The sequence below is a fragment of the Heloderma suspectum genome, chromosome 9, assembly GCF_057233095.1.
Source record: "Heloderma suspectum isolate Gila_16-S chromosome 9, 16-S_ref, whole genome shotgun sequence".
NCBI lineage: Eukaryota > Metazoa > Chordata > Lepidosauria > Squamata > Helodermatidae > Heloderma > Heloderma suspectum.
The window spans coordinates 16175690-16197691 of NC_139466.1; the positions used below are offsets into that span (position 1 = coordinate 16175690).

The window sequence follows — 22002 nt, forward strand, 5'->3', positions numbered from 1 at the left end:
CCTCCAGTACTACAGGCAGTGAGCCTATGTACACCAGTTGCTGGGGAACATGGGTGGGAGGGTGCTGTTGTGCTTGTGTCCTGCTTGTGGGTTCCTGGTCATCAGCTGGTTGGCCACTGTGTGAACAGAATGCTGGACTAGATGGACCCTTGGTCTGATCCAGCATGGCTCTTCTGATGTGTTTATGTTCTACGTGGGGCTGCCTCAGAAGAGTGTTCGGAAACTTCAGCTGGTTCAAAGAATTGCAGCCAGACTGCTGACTGGGGCTGGTTACAGGGAACATACAACTCCCCTGTTAAAACAGCTTCACTAGCTCCCGGTCTGTTTCCGGGCACAATTCAAAGTGCTGGTTATGTCCTATAAAGCCCTATACGGCTCGGGTCCAGGTTATCTGAAAGACCGTATTCTCCCTTATCAGCCTACCCGTGCCCTGAGATCTTCAGGGGAAGCCCTTCTCGCCATCCCGCCATCATCACAGGCACGCCTGGTAGGAACGCAGGAGAGGGCCTTCTCGGTGGCTGCCCCAAGGTTCTGGAACTCCCTTCCCAGGGAGGCGAGAGTGGCACCCTCCTTGATATGTTTTTGCAGGCATGCAAAAACTTTTTTGTTCCAGCAGGCCTTTGGGGATAACTAGTCTGGACCTGGGAAAATGCAACGTATGGATACCGTTTTTGTTGTTCTGGTTGTCTTTTAATGTTTTAATATCTTTACAATTTTAATATTGATGATTTAATTATATTTTTTAACTTTTATACAGTTGTATTTATATTTCTATTTATAGGTTTTAATTGTAGCAGTTTTAACGTTGTAAGGCCACCTTGAGTCCCAGTATTGGGGAAAAGGTGAGATATAAATATAATAATAATAATAATAATAATAATAATAATAATAATAATAATAATGATGCTGGGAGGAGGCAGCAAGGTGTTGGAGGAAAGTGCTGTGTACATAGAGGCCTGCCCTGTGCCTCCTAAGCTAGTTTGCTGCCTTCAGGTGTGGTAGAGGGTGCTGTCCCAGTGTTGAAGAAAACTTCAGCTGCCAGTCCAGTCCGCTTTCGAACATGGAATAAAGGGGGCACAGTAGTGTTCCTTGCCTCAGACAGCAAAACGTCTTGGGCCACCCCTGGGGTCTTAGATCATTAATCGACCTGCTAGGCCTCAGTTAGTGGGACACTCAACCCACAGAGCCTCCTTGGATGCTCTCAGTGAACAGGGGAGCAGCATATTTGCCTCAACCCCAGCCAATTATGCAAAGCATAATTGAAATGCATGTTCATGTGTGAAGAAGGTGGAATTCTCCCCTGGGAGCAACAGCGACCCTAGTGAAGAATCTCCACCAGTGCTGGTTCCGAGCCTGGCGGGGGCGGGGGGGAGATGTGTCCTCGGTGGGTTTACTCCCTGAGTGCCCCCCTCCTCATTGTTCAGGATTACCCAAGACATTTCGCTGCCTGAGGCTGAGGAGCAAATGGTGCCCCCTCGCCCCCGCCCCCCCAGTCCAGGTGCATAGTAGCCAATACTCGCTAAATGGTCTTGGCAACTGAGGCAGAAAATCTCACAGGGACCTCTGCCCTTTCCTGGCAGCCACCACCTAAATAACCGCTTGCTGCCCTTTCATCACACTCACAATCTGCTGCCTGAGGCAGCCGCCTCACTCCGCCTCATGGTAGGGCCGGCCCTGTCATTGTTCCTGCCGCTGCAAATTCCTTTACCCCAAGAGTGCAGGACCTCTGTCATCTGTCCTACAGGGGGTTCCCTAGCTGGCCACTCCCCTTCCTCTGGCCCCACCCCCTTTCCCCCAATCACTGATGGTTTGGTGGTTTCCTGGTTTTGTGCCTTCCCCCGCTCCTTCTAAAAGTTTGAAATCTCTCTCCTACAGCTTACTTACTGGCAGTAAGAGCTTTCAGCTAAAATACGTTGCTATCGTGAATGTTTGGGGTCTTGCTCCCTTTGCCTTTGGCTTGCACCCCCACGCACCGCAGGAGTATCTCTGAAACAGAATTCAGCCCTTGGGCTGAAAGAGCTTCAACCCTCCTGACTTACCCTCCCCATTTGAGCCCACTGCTCATAGTGGCCCGGGGGCAGGAGGGGGCAGGGGGGCAAAGGAAGCAGAGGCTGCTTTTTTCTGCATACTATAGTCACTGTTTATTTGATTAGAGGGGACAGGGGAACAGGCCACAGCAGCAACGAGGAGAAAAAGCAGTCAGGATGCTCCAGGGTGAGCAGTGGGGCCTCCCACCGCTGGTTGTGGGCCTCGGCAGGCGTCCAACTATGCTAGCCCTGATGCTGGCCCTGATGTCTGCTTTTGCTGTAGGCCATAAAAACAGGACAGTGCTTAATCCCAGTCCTAATGTTTGTGTCGTTGTTCATCTTTAAATGAAGACTCATCCTCTTTGTTACCTTTGTAGGCATTACCTTAATTTCTGCATCTGTCTCTCAACCACAAGCATTGGGGTGGAAACTTCACTGGAAGCTAGAGTCACTCCTTAATTAGTTTCCAAGGCAACCCTTGGAAACTGTTTGCAAAAACAGAGGGAGAGGGAGAGAGAGAAAGAGAGAGAAGTCTGTTGAACCAAGTAGGAGAAAGGGGTAGAAAAATTGCAATATCATATGGGACAAGAAATGCTCTAAGAACAGACCTTTTGCCAAGAGAAGCTTTGTCCTCCCCAAAACGTTTCTGGGATAAGGAGGGACAAAACTCTTTCCTTCTTTGTCCCACTTGGTCGACCTTCCTCCCATGATCACAGAGTATCCCAGGAAGTCTTATGAGCACGTCCCAAGAGGTAGTCTGAGTTGCTTACTTCCAAATAGATCTACTAGTGGGGAAAACTATTTGAAGGGCCGTCCAGTCCAAGTCTGGTTTAAAGATGAAGAGGCATAAGAAGAGAGAGCAGGGAGAGACCTTGAAGTTGCCCATCCACAGTTGCACCTGGACCGTGACAGTTACACCTGGACCATCACTGAGGAAGTACTGTTGCGCCTAGGCAGTTGCACCTGGACAGTTGCAACAGTTGCAACTGGACAAGAACTGAGCAGGCACACAGGTCACTTGGTCACAGTCTTCCCCGCTATCGTGAGATCTGTTGCATTTCTGCAGAAATTATAGTTGTTATAATTTCTACATTTGCAAATATACATAGAAATTAGCATATGCAAATGTTACGCAAACTAGTCCTCTTGTATTCTCTTTCTTGGTGATGCATTTCCTCTTTTTGTGTGCCCTCCAGATAGGTTGGACTACAAGTCCCATCATCCCCAGCATCATTAGACTCATGACTTTGGTAACCCAGACAAACTGTTGGCTGCCCAACAAAATTTCAGCTCATTTTTCGGTGCTCTTGCAAAATGAGGAAGATGCATTAGAGCAGGTCAATCGCTCACTGCCACCCCCACTTAAGTGGCACATTTCCATGAGTTGTCACTTATTGCAAAACCCATGAAAATATTTAGTAATGCTATCTTGTCATCTTCAGTATTTTATCTGGCAGAACAATATAATGGGCTCAGGAACATCTGAAATGTCATCTTCAGAGAAGGGGAAAAAAGTAATAATATGGCAAATGTTTTACTCTGGGTTCTTTTTATAAATAAGCATGGATCACTATGAAATTATATATTAGAATTGTTTCCTGGAAGATTGTCCCCATAAGTCTCAGCCCTGCAACAGAACTCGTGATGACATGGTTCCAGGGCTGACTCCAGATTCGAGGTGACCCTCGGCACAGTGGGTTCGCCCTCCTACCAGCCCTCTTTCTCTCACCCTGCCCTCACTTCCTATGTGTTCAGGTTTCTTAAGGAAAGGTGGACGTAACAGATCTCTCTGTAGTCTGGGTGGCTTTTCACCATTTCCTCTGCCTTAAAAAAAAGAAAGAAGTGTCACTTCTTAGCAGCAGACCTAAGCCCTCATTTTGGAATCCTTCCAGCCACCAACTTGGTTTCCCCACAATGCAGTGGCAAAGATGGCAACTGGGGAGGGGGAATGTCAAGGTGGGGGATCAGTGTCAGCTGCTGCCACTGAACAGCAAAATGTTTAAAATGCAGGGGGGGCGCAAAATTACCTGGGCTTTGGAGTAGTCTATAGGAAAGGAGCGGGGTATGGCCCAGCTAATCTACAACTAGATTTTTTTTCCTGAGATGGTTTATTTTTTAATTGTGGCTTATTTTAAGGCAGGGGTGCAGAATGTCAGAACTGGAAGCCAAATTCAGCCCACTTGAGCTCAAAATCTGGCTCCCACCACTGAACGCTTGGGGGAATTCCCTGGCTTTTCTGCAGTTTTTTCCCCATTCTAAAAGGTTGAAATGCCTCTCCTACAGCTTTGTTCCTGGCAGCAAAAGCTTTAAGCTAATATATGCTGGTACTTTGGCTCCACCCCTTTTGCCTTCAGCAATGCCCCTTTGCCTTTGGCCCCGCCCACCACTGGAACATGGTCCCCCAGAGCTTCTCTGAAATGGAATCTGGCCGTTGGTCAGAGGTTTGACACCTGTGTTTGAAGGGTTAATGCTACAGAAAGGAGACATTTGTTGTTTGTCTCTCTGTCTGGCATCGCCAAGATAAATAGGACTGCTAAGCTAAGGGGATAAACAGAATCTTTGCTCTATCATTATAGCCCCCTTTGTCAGTTTTTCCTCCAGCTTCCTAGCCTTAAAAAATGAATAAACGGTTGACAAGATTTATATGTCCTCCTTATGTATTTCTGCTTCATGGAAAGGCATTATCAAATTCATTTGCTCCCGCAGAGCTGACGCCAATGTGGCTGATTGGCTCTGATAAGCTCACCTCTTTTTTCATTCAGATTGTTGTAATGTTTTCTAGGCCTTACACGCCTGTTAGCTCTAGGCTAGGAAGGAGATGTGCTGAATTCTAAAAGTGCTATTAGGGTCTAATTAAGGCATTTTTCCTTCATCGAGCTTGGTTTTCTCTGCATATTGAAATCAGCACACACACGCGCGCAGACACACACGCGCGCGCAGACACGCACACACACACACACAAACTGACAAGCGTCTTCTGGAAATGCTCTATTTTCTAAAGTAGGAATTTGGTAACTGCCTCATGGTGATCTTACAACTGCGTACAGCTTTCAGAATCTCTGCTGGAAATTATTAGATTTCATGGAAGCAGTACGGAGCATCAGAGGCCCCATGCTGTGGATCCAGCAAGGCAAGGCGGGGCTGGGTAGAGCAATGGAGGGCAGTAAGGTGAACAGATGTAGCAGGTAGGCAGACAGAATAAGCAGGCAGTTTGGGGGTGCAGGCAGACAGGTGACTATTCGTTGATGCTGAAGAACGGATGGGGCCATGTGCCTCCTTGACAGAGGACTGTCCAGTCCAAGGCAGATTTAAAGAGGAAGAACCCTAAGGAGGGAGAGCAGGGGCCTTGCACTTGCCCATCAACAGTTAACAACTGGACAGCAGAACAAGCAGGCAAGCTGGCTATCTGGTCACAATTTGCCCCACTATGTTGAGCAGTATTGCATTTCTATTTCAATGATATCCATTGGGCAGTATCCAATTTGGATGGCTTTAAAAGCTGGTTGGACAAATTGGAGGAGAAGGCTATCAAGGGCTACTAGTCCTGATGGCTGTATGCCACCTCCAGTATCAGAGGCAGTATGCCTATGTACACCGGTTGCTGGGGAACATGGGCGGGAGGGTGCTGTTGCACTCGTGTCTTGCTTGTGGGTTTCCTGTGGGCAGCTGGTTGGCCACTGTGTGAACAGAATGCGGGACTAGATGGACTCTTGGTCTGATCCAGCAGGGCTCTGCTTATGTTCTTATGTTCACGTTTGCCAGTGCATCAGCAGGACCCACCACTAGTGCAATGGTGAGGCAGTGATTCCAAAAGCAATCCGAAACATGTGGAAATGCTCACTTCTGGAATGTGGCAGATCAGCAGGAGTTGCTTTCTGAAGCACTACCTTTCTATTGTGTGAGTGGTGGGACCTGCTGGCACAACGGGAATAAGTGGGATCACAGCAGCAGTACTAGATACTGCCCAATATTTCCACATTTGCATCTGTACATACAGATAAGAATGCTCAAATGTTGTGCACATCTGTGTCATCCTTTTTTCTTTTCTTTTCTTTTTTTGGCATGGCATTTCCTTTGCCACTTACCATGCCACTATTTCCTGTGCCATTGACACTTACACACTGGTAACGTGTTAAGCGGCCACCCAGTGAAAAGTGTAACTGGCCCCAATGCTTATATACATGCACATGAGGTGTGATTAGTCCCTATTAATCCCCAGACTCCCTGGCTAGGAATGTTCCACCATGAGATTCCTTCTGTATTGGCATGAAAGACCTGCAGTGACTCTATGCCACCCTGTGACATTACACACACACACACATGTGAATGTGTGTGTGTGTATATGTATGTATGGATGTGTATATATATGTGTATATATATATATATGGACTTCGTAAGTATAATAATCTTCTTATAAGTCTAAGGTTATGGTGAGTGTCTCTAGAGTGAGAATAGGGTGAATGACAGGAACAGAGGTGAATTTGTGTATGTGTGATGACTGACTGAGTGAGTGAAAGGGGGAGTAAGCGTGTGTGCTATATAAAGTGTGGGCTGTGCTTGTGTGAGTCAGACAGGGATATGATTTGAGATAAATAGGGATCAGAGATAGGGAATTGATGCGGCAAGATTTTAGAACTGAGAGAGAGCGAGAGAGAGGTGTGTGGTGATTGTGAAGAGTCTGATCTGAGAGTGTGATCTGGTGTATGGTGTATGAGAGAACATACAGCAGTAGAATGTATCCTCCATCATTAAGGGTAGCTTATTTACTGTCCAACAACTTATTTGCTGTAATTAATGAAGTTTATTTGTTTAACTAAATCCTATGCCTTCTGCTCTTGCCTATGTAAGGGGAAAGTAATAAAGGAAAAAATACAGGAGATACTATAAACAAGTGTATCCTTGCAGATAGAGGCCTGAGGGTGGGCTGGACCTGAGCTTTAGAGGTCTTGGTGGCAGTGTGATTGTGTGTGGGGAAGGTGTTTCCTGCTTGGGATGAGAAAGGCCTTAGAGAAGGGGTATTGTTACTGGGATGGGGTGGGACCGTGGGAATGCCACACACCCCCTCTAGGGAGTGCCCTACTTTAAAGAGGACAGTCCTCTATTTGAAAGGTTGTCCTCTCCAAGTCTGGTTTAACAATAAAGAACCATAAGAAATGAGAACAGGGACCTTGAAGTTGCCCATCAACAGTTAGCAGCACCTGGACAGCTAACAGGCCACTTGGTCAGAGTGATTGAAATTATAGTAATCACTTCCAAATTTGCAAATATACATATATTAGCATATGCAAATTTTATGCAAACTGGTGCACTCTTTTGCCCCCTTTTTGGTGTTGTTCTTTGTTGGTCCTACCTGCTTCCTTTTGACCAGTTGTTCCAGTGGTGTAGTTTGGCCTTCCCCCACCTGGTGTCCTCCAGATGTGTTGGACTGCAACTCCCAGCATTCCTAACCATTGTCCATGCAGGCTTGGACTGATGGGGGTTGAAGTCCAAACCATCAGGTTGAGGAAGGAAAGTGTAGTGAGCTGCAGTACTTTATGGCAGGAACTCTTGGTCTGAGCCTTGTCTGTTAACAAATATGCAAGCAGTACTGTTGGTGAGTTGAGAATTAATGGTCAGTATCCAACTGTGTCATTCATTCCGCTAGCACAAATGACATTGTGCTAGTGGAAACGAGGTTCCAAGGAAAATCCCAACTAAAGTTATGTTTCTGCAAGCATGGTTGCACAAGCAGTTGCACAAGCATCATTTGCAAGTGCTTGTGTAACAGAAAGGTTTGGCAGAGCTCATCTAGTGCTATTTGAGTTTGCAGAATGACACCGTTGGATACCGCCCATTATTCTGAGGAGCCACCATCTGCCTCCTAGAAAGCAGAAGTCTTGCAAATTTGTTAAAGATGGCTGTTAGACTAACTGCAGTTAGCTGCTCTGGGTGCTGTTGTATTCATCTCTGAATGTGCTTCACAGGAAGCTTGTGTCTCTCCTTTGGTGGAAGCAAGATAATATAGGGATGTACGAAAGTTCCACCACGGATCTCGGGGAGGCCGAAAGCCAGCGCATTCGGCCCCCCGAAATCGGTGGTGGAACGGCCCCCCGCCCACCCCTGGGACGGGACTTACCTTAGGCGGATCTTCCTGGTGGCGGCAGCTCCGGTGGCGGCTCCAGTGGTGGTTCGGCGGCGGCAGCTGCGGCGGCCGGTCTTCTGACCGGCTGCTGCCGCCACCATTTCCAGGTAAAACAACAACAACAACAGCAAAAACGTGATAGGCTACATAAAGATTTACGTAGCCTATCATGGCTAGATTTAAAAAAAACACCGTGATAGGCTACATAAATGTTTACGTAGCCTAACACGGCTGATTTAAAAAAAAAACCACACACACGCGTATGCAAATGGCGGCGCCCATGGACGCCGCCATTTGCGTTCCGTATTTTCGCCGTCTTAGTCTACGTAAATATTTACATAGACTAAAAGGTAAAGGTGTCCCCAACCAGTCGTGTCCGACTCTAGGGTACCGTGCTCATCCCCGTTTCTAAGCCGAAGAGCCAGCGCTGTCCGAAGATGCTTCCGTGGTCATGTGGCCGGCATGACTGAACACCGAGGTGCATGGAACACTGTTACCTTTCCCGCTGAAGCGGTACCTATTTATCTACTTGCAATTTCTTGCTTTCGAACTGCTAGGTTGGCAGGAGCTGGGACTGAAGATAGGAGCTCACTCCGTCACGCAGCACTCGGGTCTCGAACTGCTGACCTGCTGACCTTCCAGTCTGCAGTTCAGCATCTTAACAACTAGGCCTCCGCGGCCCAATTACCTAGACTAATTATGTAGACTAAGACGTGCCAAAATAAGGAACACAAATGGCGGCGCCCATGGGCGCCGCCATTTGCATAAGCGTGTTTTTTGTTTTTTGTTTAAATCAGCTGTGATAGGCTATGTAAACATTTACGTAGCCTATCACGGCTGACTGCAGGGACGCAAATGGCGGCAGCTATGGCCGCTGCCATTTGTGTCCCTGCTAGCCAGCGGCCAGATGTCTGGCCGCTGGTGGAGCCAGCCAGCGGCTCCGCAGAATCCCTGTGGAGTGGAGCCAGCCGGCCAGGATTCTGGGGGGGAGGGATGGAGTGCCTCCCCCCCCCCGGCCAGGATTCCGGGTGGAGGGACGGAACACCTCCCCCCCAGCATCAGCATAATCCATGAACAGGTAAGTGACTTTCGTACATCCCTAAGATAATACTGCTTAAACTCTCTTACTTTATTGATGTTTGGAGCTTTATGCTGTTTCTGATGTGCTGGGTGTTTTAATGCGTTGTTTGTTGTTGTATTATCAGAGACATGGCCAGATTAACACAACAAGAAGGTTGCTAATGTAAGGTTGTTGTTTTTGATGTGTGTTTTAGTTAGCTTGATTTGCATATTAAGTGAAGGCAATGGAACATTTTTAAATTGTGCTGTGCAACCATATATTAAACATAAAGATAGTGCTGGGCCAAAGCATTCAGCCCAACGAATTTTGCAAAGGGGTGGAGGGTGGGGAAGGAACACCCCTCAAAAATTGGATTAATCTTTGGGGGCAGGCAAAATCTTTCAATTTGTGGGGGGAGGGGCTTTCCTTTTATTTATGAGGGGGCTGGGGGGGTTGTTCTTTCATATATATGCCACTTCAGTCAGTGGATAAGCTGCTGTCAATAGCCCAGCTGTTATTCCTGGGGCAAAACGCACCTAGGAAAAGTTGTTCCCAGGGCCATTTGGTCCTGTGAACACAGCCAGTCTGCTGAGAGCATCCAAGCCACCACCTGAAGCGGTGGCAAGACATTTTTCTTTCTTTTGTACAAGAAAGAAAATTCCTCGGCCACCTTGTCATTAAAGGGAAGACCGCACCACCCTGAAAATGGTAAGAATTTGCCCTCCCCCTTGAAAGTCTTTGAATATCCCCCACCCATGAATGATCCCATGAAAGGGGAGGGAGCAAATGGTCCCATGAGAGAGGGAGGGGAGATATTTGGCTGAGCTTGAGGTTTGGGGGAAGAGTTATAACAAGACACCAGTAGAACTAACAGAGGTAAGCAAATATCTTGTCTGATCTCAGAAGCTAAGCAGGGTCAGCCCTGGTTAGTAGTTGGACGGGAGACTGCCTGGGCATGAGGCTTCCTGCACTGAGCAGGGGGTTGGACTTGATGGTCCTGTAGGCCCCTTCCGACCCTATGAGTCTATGATTCTATGTAGTGAGGGCCACCAATTTGGATGGCTTTAAAAGGGGGTTGGGCAAATGGCTGGAAGAAAAGGCTATCAATGGCTACTAGTCTTGGTGGTGATGTGCTACCTTCCAGTATCAGAGGTGGTCTGCCTAGGTACACCACTTGTTGGGGACATGGGTGGGAGGGTGCTGTTGCACTCAGGTGCTGCTTGTGGGTTTCCCATGGGCAGCTTGTTGGCCATTGTGTGAACAGACCGCTGGACTAGATGGATACTTGGTCTGATCCAGCAGGGTTCTTCTTATATTCTGATAATGCAGATAAAAGGTGGCTGATTTCTCAGTAGCTCCACTGAGTTGAAAGATGGAAAGTCAATAGACCACAGACTATGACAGAGTTGTCAGCAAAGCTTTTGGGAGACTCCCATTTCATTTCCTGGTTTTCTCTCCTTCAGTTGCAGGTTCTGCCCTTGAGATGTTCGTGGATCCAACATTCATTTCTAGATGCACGTGGCAGAGCTGGCCCTACCATTATGCAGAATGAGGCAGTGGCCTCAGGTGGCAACTTCTGGAGTGTTGGAGGACAGAGCTGTGTGTGCCACATGGCCTACCCCAGTGGAGGCTGGTGGCTCCGGTATCAGTGGGGCGGTGAATCTGCTCTGGGTTTCAGTCAGAACGCGTCAGAGTTCTAAAGGAGCTATCAAACATGCCAACACCTTGGATAGCTCCTTTAGAGTTCTGGGTAGTTCTGACTAAACCTCGGGGCAGATTTACTGCCCCATGACATCAGAGCCACCAGCCTCCAGTGGCCAGCCCTGTGCCTAGTAACGTAGCCTGCATTTACCCTGTGCCTTGTAACGTAGCCTGCCATCAAGGATGTTGTCCCATTGCTAGTACTGAAGTAGAATTCAATTGCCAAGCCATCCGCTTCTGTACATGGAATTGGGGTGGGGGGACCACATCTTCTCCTTCACCTCAAGCAGCAAAATGTCCTGGGCCAGCCCTGGCAGGAGCATGAGAGGGTTTTAGGCTTGTTGCCTCATTTGTTTTGTTTATTTTAAAAGAACATATAGGCTGCTTTTCCTGTGTGACTGTGAGGGGAGAATGCATCTTCTCAGCACCAGCTCCAGGTGTTTGAGGTCCCTTGGGCAAGATACTCTCAGACCCTTTCTAATGAGGCATTTATTGTGCCCTCGTGATTCCTCACTCGTGATAGTTTGTGGGTGCTTTGCACAACACTGTCATCCTCCAGGGCCTCTCCCATTGTTTGCAACCATTATAGCAGGCGTGTGTGTTTTTCTAATGAGGAAAGTTTGCTATTTCTGTGAATGGTGGCATGAAACCCTCGTGTATTTGTGCAATTCTGCTATACCACAGCACCACCTAGTGGCTATGTGGTGGAGCATATAGAAAGGCAGAGAAAGAAAAACCCCAGAAAAAAAAAGACATCTGTAAAGGAGACGATCTTAATCCCACAAAGAAACTGGAAGTAGAAGACTCTGTAAAATAGCAGGTTAAGAGCTTCATGTAGAAAAGCCCTCAGCAGGCCTCTTCCCTCAGCGAGTCTACCTTCTAACCGTCATTATCACCAGCTGCTGTTGCTTCTCCTCCTCTTTCTCATCATCGCCACCACTTGCTTGCTTGAGCAAGTTAGGCAGTAGCACCTAACTACTGCCGATCTTCCTTCTTATCACCACTGTCGCCTGGGCCAGAGGAAGAGGCAGGTGAATGAGCAGGTTGCAGTGGTGAAGAGGAAGAGCAACTCCAGGGGACTCTTTGTCAGTGGGCCCCTGTTGGGGTGCAGGCCCTTGGCAGGAGCCCAGCCATGCCTACCTTTGATGCTGGCCCTGCATCTTCTAAGAAGTCCTCTTTCACCTGCATTTTGATAAGTGCTTATCTTAAACATTACCAAACTTGTTTCTGTTATGTGTTGCTTCATTATGGAAAGTATCTTATTAACCAATCAATGGTTTAAATAAATATAAAGTTTTCCGCTCTAGAATTTCTTTGTGCTCTCTGAAACTTGTCACTGGCTTAATTTGGCACCAACCATCTTGCTGTACCTAGCATTTTGCTTTTCTGCCTCTGAAACTTGGGGGGGACTTTTTTTTCTTAAATATCTTCCTGTCGTTCCTGTTGAGCACTTCATTTCTTTAACAGCCCTCAGATGTGCTGTCAGCCATCAGAGGCATGTCTTTGTTTGGCCAGTGAGAGGGTAATTAATGGACTACTTGCAGTTCCCCCACAGAAATGACAGAACTCGGGGTGGGGGGTGGGGAGTGGAGACTCTACCGCTCTGTGTGTGGGTAGCAGACATTCAAAGAGCAGCTGCAAAAGATTGTTCCCACTTAATCCTGGCAAGAGAATGACACACTAAATGTAATCACATGGCATTTGCTATGGAGAAGCAGTGGAAAGAAAGAAAGAAAAATCTAGGATTTCCCCCCCTGTAGAGTTATCCTCTCTCCTAAACTAAATGAGCATTACTTTATTCTGATGACTGATTTCATAAATTTGTGCAAAACCAACCATTTCTATTTTAGGTGAGAATAAGAATGGCCAGAAACACTGCTATGGGAAGGGCCATAGTTCAGTGCTTAGGGATGTCCGTCGCTGGGAAATCCAGTTCTTTTTTTTTGGTTCGACAGCATTCTGTGGCATGTAAAACTCGATTTGCATTTGTGAACCAAGCTGTGAGTTTTGCCTGAACTCCAGGAACTTTATTGCCCACTGGGTGGGGGCTCTGCAATTTGCTCAAATTATGTCCATAATTTGCTCAAATTGCTCATAAATTTGCACAAATTGCAGAACCTTCCAAAAAAAAAAACAGCACAAACTGCCCGGAAAACCTGCGAACTGGCTCAGCTCGCCATAAACTGAGTCAAGCACCACAATGGAAACCTGAATGAAGTCCAGGGAGGGGAGTGGGGGGTGAACCTAGGAAAACTCTTCAAATGCCACACACACCCAGGCAAATTTCTCTGACATCCCTACTCAGTGATAGAGCCCCAGTTCTGCATGCATGTGCTCAGAATATGTTGGCCAGAAACCCTGGTGGGGCCTGAGCTTGGTGGAAAATGTGTGAACTGTTGCCTGGACAAAAGATGCACTCTGTGTGGGATGTGTAATAATAGTGCTCCTCTTCCCCACCCCACCCATGCAGAGTCCATGTTCTATTCAAAGTACATGGTTCCATAGTGTGAGCAGAGATCCATGCAAGATTGCGTATAGATGAACATGACTCCCACATGGATAGAATGTTCTTCACCAGGGCTACAGAAGCTCAGGTCTGTGAGCCAAATCCAGCTCACCTGGGGTCCCAATACAGCCCTCTTTGGCTCTCCAGAAGGCCACTCCCCCTTTCCCATGGCCCCACTGCCTTTCCCTCAACTGTGGATCATTTGGTGGTTTCCTGGCTTTTGTGCATTTTTTCTCTCCATTCTAAATGATTGAAAGGCCTCTCCTAAAGTGTACTTACTGGCAGTAGAAGCTTTAATTTATTCATTCATTTCATTTCATTTCATTTCTGTACTGCCCAATAGCTGAAGCACTCTGGGTAGTTCACAAAAATTAAAACCACAAAGTGCAGCATAAAACAATATAATGAAAATATGAAAGCTTAAAACTGCAATATAACTGTACAACCAGAATAAAACCTGGCAGCAATGCAGAGGTTTAAAATACAGATTTAAAACACCAAACCTAAAAGACTAGGAAGCTAAAATGCTAAAATACTGGAAGAATAAAAAGGTCTTCACCTGGCGCCGGAAGGAGAACTACATAGGCACCAGGAGAACCTCTCTAGGGAGCTCATTCCACATCTGGGGGGCCACAGCTGAAAAGGCCCTCTTCCTGGTAGCCACCCGCCTCACTTCCTTTGGCAGGGGCTCATGGAGAAGGACCCCTGAGGATGATCTTATGATCTGGGCAGGCATATATGGGAGGAGGCGAACCTTCAGGTAACCTGGCAGTTTAGCTAAAACATGCTGTGATTTTCATCCCTGCACCTTTTGCCCCACTCCCATTTCCCTTTGGTCCTGCCCACCACTGGAATGCCGGCCCTAAGAGCTTCTCTGAAATGGATTTGGCCCATGGGCTGAAAAAGGTTTAACACCCCTGTTCTACACACAAGTAGTCCTCACCATTATCAGGCATTGCATTCACATGACTAACTTAGCATGGGAAACAGGCTCACAGCTGTGATACCACTGGGAGCAATTTCCACCATCAGATGTGCCCATTCATTTCGAGATGGAATGTGCATGGGAAATGTCCTTGGTTGTGGGTTTTGTGAAATACTCCCCTGTGTGTGGAAGGCACGAGCCTTCCCTTGTGAATAACAGGGGTCACCACAGAAATCCATTCACACATGCTCCCAAATCAACACCACCTTAAAGAGTCATATTTGCATAGAATCATAGAATCATAGAACAGTAGGGTTGGAAGGGGCCTACGAGGCCATTGAGTCCAACCCCCTGCTCAATGCAGGAATCCAAGTCAGATCATCCCTGACAGATGGCTGTCCAGCCTCGTCTTGAATGCCTCCAGTGTGGAGGCCTCCACACACACTCGTCTTGAATGCCTCCAGAGCCCACCACCGCCCTAGGTAATTGGTTCCATTGTCGTATTGCTCTAACAGTCAGGAAGTTTTTCCTGATGTTCAGCCAGAATCTGGCTTCCTGTAACTTGAGCCCATTATTCCGTGTCCTGCACTCTGGGATGCTTGTATTATTTATTTTGATTTATTACATTTATATCCCACCTTTTTTCCTCTTTGAGGAACCCAAGGTGGCGTACATAATCCCCCTACTCTCCATTTTAGCCTCACAACAACAACCCTGGGAGGTAGTTTGGGCTGAGAGTCTGTGACTGGCCCAAAGTCACCCAATGAGCTTCCATGGCCGAGTGAGGACTAGAACCCAGATCTCCTGGCTCCCAGTCCAACACTCTAGCCACTACACCACACTGGCTCTCTTGCTGAAAATAATTATTCTTTATTATTCGTGTTGAAAATAATTTTCTTCTTAAAGTGATGCATCTTTTTCTCCCCTTTATCCTTTATATAGGTTGCAATCCTTAGTAAAAATTCCAGAAGTTATCACTACATGCTGGCTAACCTGGTAAGATCTTATATTTCTATTTATTTATAGAAGAAATTCAGCATGGCTGTGGGAAATAATACATTGACATTGAGGTCATGTCATTCTTAATTAGCCCAAGAAGAAATGCTTGGAGAAGGACAGATGGTAGAACTGAAGGAACTGTGCAGCTAGTTTCATATGCCCAAGGAACTGAGGGGTGGAGGCACTCGATTCATTTTTCAACTCCCTGTGTAACATACATTTATTTTATTTCTTTCAAATTTAAATCCTGATTTTCTTCCAAGATTCAAATAACAGAATAACAACATGACAATAAAGCAACCACAAAAATCAGTACTATATTTGAATGCTGGGCCAAAATCCCCCCTCCTGCAATTTCATGGTCCCATTTGCTGGTTGGGGGGCTGCCATTTTCCCCCCAAATGCAACTTGCAATGACACCATGTCATGATGGGGCGTAGTTCCAGGGCATTCTGGGGAAATCAACGTGGCAGCTGCCAGCTAAGGGGAAGCGGAGGGAGAGGATGCTGATGAATTTCCTCTCCTCACCCTTGAAATTTACCCCACCCCATTTTCTCCTTTGAACACCCCCTCACCAAATGATATGGGGGGGGGGGTGTAAAGCAGCAAAACAGCAAAGCAACAAGGAGGCCCTGGATCCACCATGGATGCAGCCAGTCTTAAGATAAAATGTATAAGAAAGATAGAAAGACTAACAACAGAGAATTTTTAAAACATATTTTAAGCTAAATGTTTCGGCTTCTGCCCTCATCAGTACTGCCACGCCTGATAACCATTTAACAGCACAGCTACTGATGAGGGCGGAAGTGGAAATGTTTAGCTTAAAATATATATTTTTGAATACTCTGTTGTTAGTCTTTCTATCTTTCTCATATGCATGCAGCAAAAACAATGTAAACCAGTTGACAGAAAATAAAAGTCAAGAAAAGCAGTCAAGAAAGAACAACCAGCAGAAAAACAGGGATCAACCCTCAGTGCAGCAGCAGAATAAGGGCATCTCTACATTAAAGGAACAAACCTGCAGTCCTCTGTTGTGCAGCCTTTTCGCTTTTACCGCGGGCTTCCAGACAGCAACCACATAATTGCTGAGAGGGGAAGTTTTTAATTTTCAACGTTCCATAGATCTCAATGAAACAGTGCCATCTATTGGCTGTTTAATAGCGCAACAACGAATGCACACAGTAGGGAAAACTCAGGCTATTTAAATACTTCATTATCTCCAGATCTTTTTAACATGGAATAAGCAGGAAATACCACTGGTTATTCCAGACCCACAAACGTCTGTGAATTTTGTTCACCATGAGTGCACGATAAAAGCCTCATGTGATGGCACCCTAAGTGTAGCTCAGCCTTCCCCAACCTGGTGCCCTCCAGATTTTTTTCTGACTACAACTCCCAACATTCCTGATCATTGAACATCCTGGCTGGGTATGGTGGGAATTGAAGTCTAAAACATCTGGAGGACACTAGGTTGTGAAAAGCTGGTGTAACCCAAAGGCCTCCTCCCAAAGAGCCACCTCTTGACACGAAATGAAAGCAAACCCAGAGATAGGTCCAGGTGGGTTTCCTTGGGGAGGCCATTCCACCATGAAAGGCGCAAAAGGTGAACAGGCCCTAGGCTAGATGATTACCCATCTCACATCGGCAGGACCTCTGACCCTGAGTATGAGAGGGGATGTTGGGGAGAAGGCCCTTCAGTACCCAGCTCCTAGGCTGTTTAAAGCTTTAGGGATAAATAAGCCGTTGAAATGCAGCCAACAAATGAATAGGTAGTCCATGTAGACTGAAAATGCAGCAAACCATTTTAGTAGTCAGGGTTGCAAAACCTCAGGCCTGGGGGGCAACTTGCTTGGGCCCCAAACTGGCCCTCAAGGGCTCCCCAGATGACCACACACCCTTCCCCTGGCTCCATCCCCTTTCTCCTGGCCCAACCCCCTTTCCCCCAACTGCCAATCACTGGGTGGTTTCCTGGCTTTTGTGCAGTTTTTTTCCCATTCTAAAATGCCTCTCCTAAGGCTTAGTTGCTGGGAGTAAGCGCTTTCAGCTGAAAGGTGTTGATATTTCTAGTGTTTTTGACCCCACCCCTTTTTCCTTCAGCCCACCCACCACTGGAATGCGGTTCCTGAGAGATTTCCTGAAATGGGATTCATCCCACAAGCTGAAAAGGGGTTCAATGCCCCTGATTTAAGGGGAGTTTCCAAAGTTCCCATTGAGCATGTGCAAACCTTAGGGCATGCCTAAAGTAGCTGTTTGGAGCCTGGCCGGAGTGTACTTTTCAGCCGCTGAAGAGCAGCCTCTTGGTTTTATTTGAAGGAGCTCTTTTGCCTTAACAATTTAAACCTAATGCATCATTTGTATTTCCTCTCAAATTATACAGTCGATAATCCAAATCTCTTTTTAATAATACAGAGTCACTGTTGGAAGATGTGACATTATGTTTGGTTATTTTACAGTGGTTACAAAGAGTCAAAGTTAATCCATAATTCTATCTAGTAAAGTTGCCAGACTGCTTAACAATTCATTTGTCCAATTCTGGCAGTACATCTAAAGCTTATTGTGCAGAGAGAAGTTGTTTCATATTCAAGAACTACACACAGTATGCCCTAGGTCTATCTATTTCTGAAATATACTTTATAAAAGATATTTCCAAGTGTTTCTTATTACACCATTGTTGTTGTTGTTGTTGTTGTTGTTATTATTATTATTATTATTATTATTATCTCTCCACTTCCTCTGGAAGACGTTTCTAACACATTTGATCCTGTGGCAATTGCAAGCTTTTACAATCTGAATCTCTTTTGTGAGTCAACTGCTCTTTCTTAAGTCTGGTACATTCTGCTTAACAGTTGAAGCTGGTTCTATGTAATGTTTTTCTTTCTTTGCAAGGTCCCTAACGGTAAGGATTAGGTTTAAAACATGATCATGCTACATTTATTTCTTTATTATTTCTTTTTTTCTTTATTGCATTTATATCCCGCCTTTTTTCCTCCAAGGAACCCAAGGCGGCATACATAATCCTCCTCCCCTCCATTTTATCCTCACAACAACAACCCTGGGAGGTAGTTTGGGCTGAGAGTCTGTGACTGGCCCAGAGTCACCCAGTGAGCTTCCATGGCCGAGTGAGGACTAGAACCCACATCTCCTGGCTCCCAGTCCAGCACTCTAGCCACTACACCACGCTGGCTACATGAGGACAGATTATGTCTCCATGCACGACCGAGTGGGTTCTTACTTTTACCCCTGAGAATGGTGCAGTTTGTACACTGAAATCTATGGCCCCTCCTGAACTTTACATCTCTTGACTGATACCTGCAGAGTGACTGCTCCTGTCAAACTTCATTCAAGCATCTCTTGGCATACCACCAGTTCTTAAACAAGCTCACACAGAGCAATTATTGTGGATAGGATATATTAACAACTAGATTCTTTAGTGCAACCTGGAGCTCTCCAGAGGTTTTGGCCTACAACTCCCATTATCCCCAGATAGAGTGGCCAATGGTCAAGGATTATGGGAGATTCAGTCCAAAACATTTCAAGCGGGCATCAGATCACTGAGCCTGCTTTCTTCTGTACTATTTATGCATTTATTACATTTCTATACCACCCAATAGCCGAAGCTCTCTGGGCGGTTCACAACAATTAAAACCATAAAATATAAGATGATAAAATACAATCTAAAAATGTAGAAGTTTAAAACTACAGTATAAAAATAATAACCTAATAGAACCTAGCTGTGGTACCAAGATTTAAAATATGATTCCAGATTCAAAACAAAAACTGAAAAACTAAAATGCCTGGGAAAATAAAAAGGGCTTCACCTGGCACTGAAAACAACACAGCATAGGTGCAAAAGCGAGCCTCTCTGGGAAGCTCATTCCACAGCTGGGGTGCCACAGTAGAAAAGGCCCTCTCCTTAGTAGCCACACACCTCACTTCCTTTGGTGGAGGCTCCTAGAGAAGGACAGCTGAAGGTGATCTTAGGGTCTGGGCAGGCATATATGGGAGGAGACAATCCTTCAGCCTACTAGGGCTGACCTGAAAAATTTATTGTTGTTATTAACAGTTTATTAAAGTGTTTTCATCTTACAATGCAATGCAAATAGTAAACACTTCTCCCTTCCTGCCCGTATTCCCTCCCCTTTTTGTCCTATATTTAAAGAATAAATGTTTCATGTATATAAGTAAATCATTGAGCAGAATTTTTTTGCTTGCTTGCTTTTAACACCTGAAATGAATGAATGATGGGAAGAAAAAATGAGACTCCTTCCCCCATCTTCTCTGGGAGATGAAGAACAAAAAGCTTTAGATCACAATCCTATGCATGTGTAGATAGGGAAAAGTCCTACAACTCCCAGCATTCCCCAGCCAGCATGGCTGGCTGGGGAATGCTGGAAGTTGTAAGACTTTTTCTGTCTAAACATCTGCAGGATTGTGCCTTTAATTGGTTTTTTAAGTTTGCACTCATCCCCCCAAAATACCGTTTCAGATGTAACAATCTCAGTCTCAGATGTAACAACCACATTTCCTGCAACATCTGAACCAAGAAACTGGTTTGTCCTCTGACTATAAAGCAGAATGCAAACCATGGTTTAATCCTGGCTTGCATGCCAAGATTATAGTCAGAACTTAAACTATAGTTTCCCAGTTTAGACATAACAGGAAACAGTGGTTGAACTGACCCCAAAAGTATTGTATTAAGGTGCTTGAGAGAAGGGAGCACATAGATACAATGTTCGTTCTCAGTCTGATGAACCATGGTTTGTTGGACTGAAATCGTCGCATCTGAACTGGCCAGTATCTATACATTTTGGCAATAATTTATTTTTATATATTAAAAGAGAAGATGCGAATATTTCTCATTTCCTCTCTTCCTACTTGGAAGTCTCGGTCAGTTTATAATTCTAGCAAGTTAATGTGGTTGAAGATTTCCCTGTATTGGACCAATTTAGGTTGGAGGTGCTGTGTGTTTCTCTGACTGAAACAAACAAGAACATACCCTTTCTATTGTTCCCAGGGTTTTACAGACATTTCAGTGGAAAGAGTGGTGCAAGGAGGTGCCAATGTAACTGGGTTTCAGATTATTAATAACGAAAATCCCATGGTCCAGCAGTTTATGCAGCGCTGGGTGAGACTGGATGAAAGGGAATTCCCAGAAGCCAAAAATTCTCCATTAAAGGTAAGTCGCAGAGCAGTGTCAATATGGGTAAGAAATGCAGTGGAGGCTGGTGGCTCTGATGTAAGTGGGGCAGTGAATACGCTCTGGGTTTCTTTCAGTCAGAATCGGTCAGAGCTTTAAATGAGCTATCCAAGGTGCTGAAGTTAAACTATTTTTCTCCCAATCCTCAGCTAAAAAGGCTCACAGAGCGCTTACATGCAATCAGTAAAACAAGACAGTGCCTGCCCGCAGGCTTACAATCTAAAAAGACATGACCCATAAGGAAAAGGGGACAGGGAGAGGGAGGTAAGAGGGGGGAAAGGGGGCATTTCAGCAGGGCTGGTTGAGCGACCCACTTCCCCTCTCATGTCCCACTGTACAGCCTGACAATGAGACAGATAGACCAATGATGTGACTTGACATAAGACAGCTTCCTATGTTCCTAAAGCTAGATAGTTTCATGCATTCAGGCAGCAAGAGTATTCCTGGGGTTGACAGAGTAAAGCAAATGGTCAAGAAGGCAAGTGAGGATGGACAATCCAAGAGCAGATCAGTCTGTGCTTAAGAGACAATCCACTCAGAATGGAGAGCCATAGCAGTACCACCAGCTTTATAGGACTAGCTGGAATCCTACTGGCTCCCTGGGGTTAGCTGATCCCTGCTGAGTTGGTAGCTGCAAGCAGGGATGTATGGAGTGTGTAGAATGTGCTCCATCTGTGTTTCGCAGATTGTCAGGAGCCTTTTGTTCCATTGTCTGCTCACAGATAGGGATGTCTGCTCACAGACCCACCCCCGTCTGGGTTCTCCAGGTGCCCACCCAGCCCCTGCCCCTGCTCGCTGGTCCCTGAACTGCACTCGAGCCCCTCCTATGCTGGGCAAGCAGCCCGCATTCACCCTGGCAGCCTCATTGAGCTCCTCAGTCACCATATTTGAAAAATAAAATTGTGATCGCAAAAATGCACATATTTGCATTTGCACGAAAATTGCAAATGGGAAGGGGGATTCCGCCAGATTCCTGGATAGAATTGGGTGCCTGCACCATCCCTAGCCACAGACAGGTGCGAATTTTTTTTCGTCATGCAGAAAAATACACAAATAATTACATAAGAGGTTTTGTTACAATTTACCTTAGTACATAACGTTTATCATATTGTCCCCCATTCCGTTCAACATTTCCTCAACAGAAACTTGTGCATTTTCCTACAAATAAATATGCATAAATTTCAGGAAAGAAAGGGGAAAAAAACATCTGAAAGACCATGGACCCTGTGTGGCCTGAGGGGGTCGCTCCACAGCAGATTCCACAGGTCGGATTCTTAGAAATCTGAGCTCATTTTAGTCTGTCTGGAATTTCTCCAGCATCCCTAGCTGCAATACTACCCTCCAACCAAGTGCAGTGCTACGATACAGCAGAGAGCTGGACAGCAGCTCTTTCTGCCAGCCAGCTGTCACAGTGGCACAAAAAAGTATGGCTTCCTGGGTTCTGCTGGAGCCCTAAAAGTTCATAC

At 46.0% G+C, this 22002-nt stretch overlaps 1 protein-coding gene across 1 annotated transcript in view; it reads left to right on the top strand.

Annotated features, from left to right (window-relative positions):
• GRIA3 (glutamate ionotropic receptor AMPA type subunit 3) overlaps nucleotides 1–22002 on the top strand; it is a 250980-nt gene that overhangs the window by 130101 nt on the left and 98877 nt on the right. The window contains exons 5-6 of the mRNA XM_084813794.1: nucleotides 15283–15336; nucleotides 20354–20515. Coding sequence (XP_084669920.1) covers nucleotides 15283–15336; nucleotides 20354–20515 — 216 coding nt within the window. The remainder of the gene's footprint in view (nucleotides 1–15282; nucleotides 15337–20353; nucleotides 20516–22002) is intronic.